At 55.7% G+C, this 2691-nt stretch overlaps 1 protein-coding gene across 1 annotated transcript; it reads left to right on the forward strand.

Moving 5' to 3' along the window:
- Nucleotides 1-961, forward strand: CUNH11orf96 (chromosome unknown C11orf96 homolog). Its single transcript, XM_042790860.1, has 2 exons — nt 1-471; nt 602-961. The coding sequence occupies exon 1, from the start codon at nt 102-104 to the stop codon at nt 465-467; it is 366 nt and encodes a 121-aa protein (XP_042646794.1). The 5' UTR covers nt 1-101; the 3' UTR covers nt 468-471; nt 602-961.
- The last annotated feature ends 1730 nt before the right edge of the window (nt 962-2691 follow it).

Genomic DNA, 2691 nt, shown 5'->3' on the forward strand with positions numbered 1-2691 from the left:
GCGCCCCTCCGCGCCTCTCCGCGCCTCTCCGCGCCCCGCCCGGCACGGCCGAAGCTGCGCGCCCCGCTCCGCCGGCGCCGAGCGGCCCCGCGGGCGGCGGGATGGCGGCCAAGGCGGCCGAGCTGCCGGGCGTCTGCTCCAGCTACCAGGCGGTGATGCCCCACTTCGTCTGCGTGGCCGAGGAGTTTCCCCCGCCGCCCGCCCGCCCCGCCAAACCCCCCAAGGGCAAGCTGCGGCGGCCGCGGCAGTCCCGCTTCAAGACGCAGCCGGTGACTTTCGACGAGATCCAGGAGGTGGAGGAGGAGGGGGTGTCCCCCATGGAGGAGGAGAAGGCCAGGAAATCCTTCCTGCAGTCGCTGGAGTGCCTGCGGCGGAGCACCCAGAACCTCAGCCTCCAGCGGGACCGCCTGGGCAGCTGCCGCCTCCGCAACAGCCTCGACTCCAGCGACTCGGACTCGGCCCTCTGAGGGCTCCCGGCCCCCGGCCCGGCTCCCGCCCGGCCCGGCTCCCGCCCGGCCCGGCTCCCGGCCCCCGGCTCCCGGCCCCCGGCTCCCGGCCCCCGGCTCCCGGCCCCCGGCCCGGCTCCCGCCCGGCTCCCGGCCCCCGGCCCGGCTCCCGGCTCCCGGCCCGGCTCCCGGCTCCCGCCCGGCTCCGGCCCGGACTGGGCAGCAGGGAGCCGCCCCGCCGCTGGCCGAGGAGCGCCCGGGGTGGGATGTTTTCTAAGAAAGCGCTTGTACCTTCGTTTCTATTCGATTGTATGAAACTCTCCGTTTAAAAGACAAAAAAAAAAAAATCTTTTCTATTCGTTAGAAGAAATGAGCTGTTTTAGATGCATTGAGCTGCTGGACTTTATATTTATTTTTGCATTTAAACCGTTGACTGCATTAATTTAATATGTTTCTACCTGAATGTCTTATTATTTCCATAAAAGAGTAATAAAATCTGATATATTTGCACAGTACATATCAGACTGACCTTATTTCAGGGATCTGACTGTCCTCTTTCAGCTTCTTTTACCCCTTTGAGGGCTAAAGGGATTTAAAAGCTGTCGGTAGCTAGTGCAGAAGCAGCTGATGCTTTCCTTGGGGAGGTTTTGCAGCCTGTACTGTCGGGTACAAGCTGAAGAGACAAGAGCCAGGTCAGGCTGATTTTAGACTTTATTTACCTCTTTGAGATCTTTGCGTTAACCTGAATTGATGTTTACGGAGTGTTTGTCACTGGTTGTGTCAGAGAACCTTAATGCAACTGGGCAAGCCTCGTGCATTTGCAAAAGTGCGTATATCCTTTCTGTGCTCATCCAAGTTGGTTTTGTCCCTTCTCCCTTTCCCCTTCTGACCTGTAAATTGTTTAGTGCTACAGATGCGTTCGGTAACTGGAAACAATACAGTTTTATTTACCAGAGCAAGGGGTAGTATGTGGACATGCTTTTCTTGGAGCTGAAAAGCGAGGGTGTTTTGATGTGTTCTAGGAGTGAAGTTACATGGGGCTTCTGTGCGGGTACAGGGCACACGTAAGATTTTGTATGATTTTCCCTCTCTGCAGTGTGTGTGCCGAGGAGCATCCAAGGCTCTCTGCAGAATGAAAAGCAAATTCCTGGACTGGGAATCTTCTTCCCGTATTTTCTCCATTCTCTTGAAATATTCCTGTGCTAATAGTGTAATCCCATGGCAGCATCTTCCTTCCAGGCAAGCCCCTGGCAGTTAAAACTTCCCGGTTATTATGTATTAGCTGGTAGTGAGCCGCAGCCTCGAACAGACATTTCTGTGGGCAAGGTTTTCTGGGGAGTTACAGCTTTTCTTGGAGTGCAATCATACTGATAACCAGGGACAAACAGCATGCTGTGTGCTTATCGGGGCAGAGGGGAAGGCTGGACGTGGTGCAGATGGGGAAGGGGGTGCCCGGTCAGGGCTGGCAACCAGGGGCTCGTGCCCTTGGGCACTGAAGCACAGCGGGTGACGCGCCTGAGGAGTGCCCAGCACGACTGGAGCCTGTTCTCTCTCTATAACTTAAAGCTGTGGAAAAACAGGAGCGGGAAGTCGGGGGGGGGGGGGGGGGGGGGGCTTGTTTTTGGACGGGTCCTTCACCAACTTTTGTAAGTACAGGAAGTTTTAAAAACTCCCTTGTGGTAGGAGAGCCAGCTGACTTCCAGCGCCAGGGGTGGGTCGTGTGCGTAATTCAGCAGGTAAAGAAACGGGTCCAGGCTCTGGCCTGACCTCCTTGTAAAAAAAGCATTTAAACCACCCCCCGCCCAGTCCCCCCACGTGCAGTCTGTGAAAGAGCTTGTCTCCTTTTGCCGTTAGACCCTGAAGGCTGCTTTCTGCATAGATGCAGTACATAAACACACACAACATCTACGTACAAAGCAACTTGACCTCCAGAACAGCTTTCAGCCAGGCAAACCAGACTGGGTAAGAAATAATCAGTTACTAGCAGCTGGGATCATTTTCCTCAACAAATTCCTAATGCTGTTACAGTTCTGGGAGTTTTGGGTCGGTGAAAGGGTTTGAAACATCTGTGGGAACTCTATAGCCGTGTGCCTAAATGTTCACAAGGTACACAGCGGGTTAATGAGCCCCGTAAGGTTTCCAGGGGTTTGTAGAGGATCCTCCCCACGCCGCGGGTTTCAGACGACTTTTCAGTCGTTGCGTTCAGCCCTGCTACGAATCCCCGTGACGATACCCAAAGCGCGTG

The sequence above is a fragment of the Tyto alba genome, unplaced genomic scaffold (assembly GCF_018691265.1).
Source record: "Tyto alba isolate M040663 unplaced genomic scaffold, T.alba_DEE_v4.0 Super-Scaffold_18, whole genome shotgun sequence".
NCBI lineage: Eukaryota > Metazoa > Chordata > Aves > Strigiformes > Tytonidae > Tyto > Tyto alba.

Excerpts from the sequence above, each read along its gene's own strand:
- CUNH11orf96 (XM_042790860.1), top strand. The coding sequence starts at position 102 with ATGGCGGCCAAGGCGGCCGAGCTGCCGGGCGTCTGCTCCAGCTACCAG.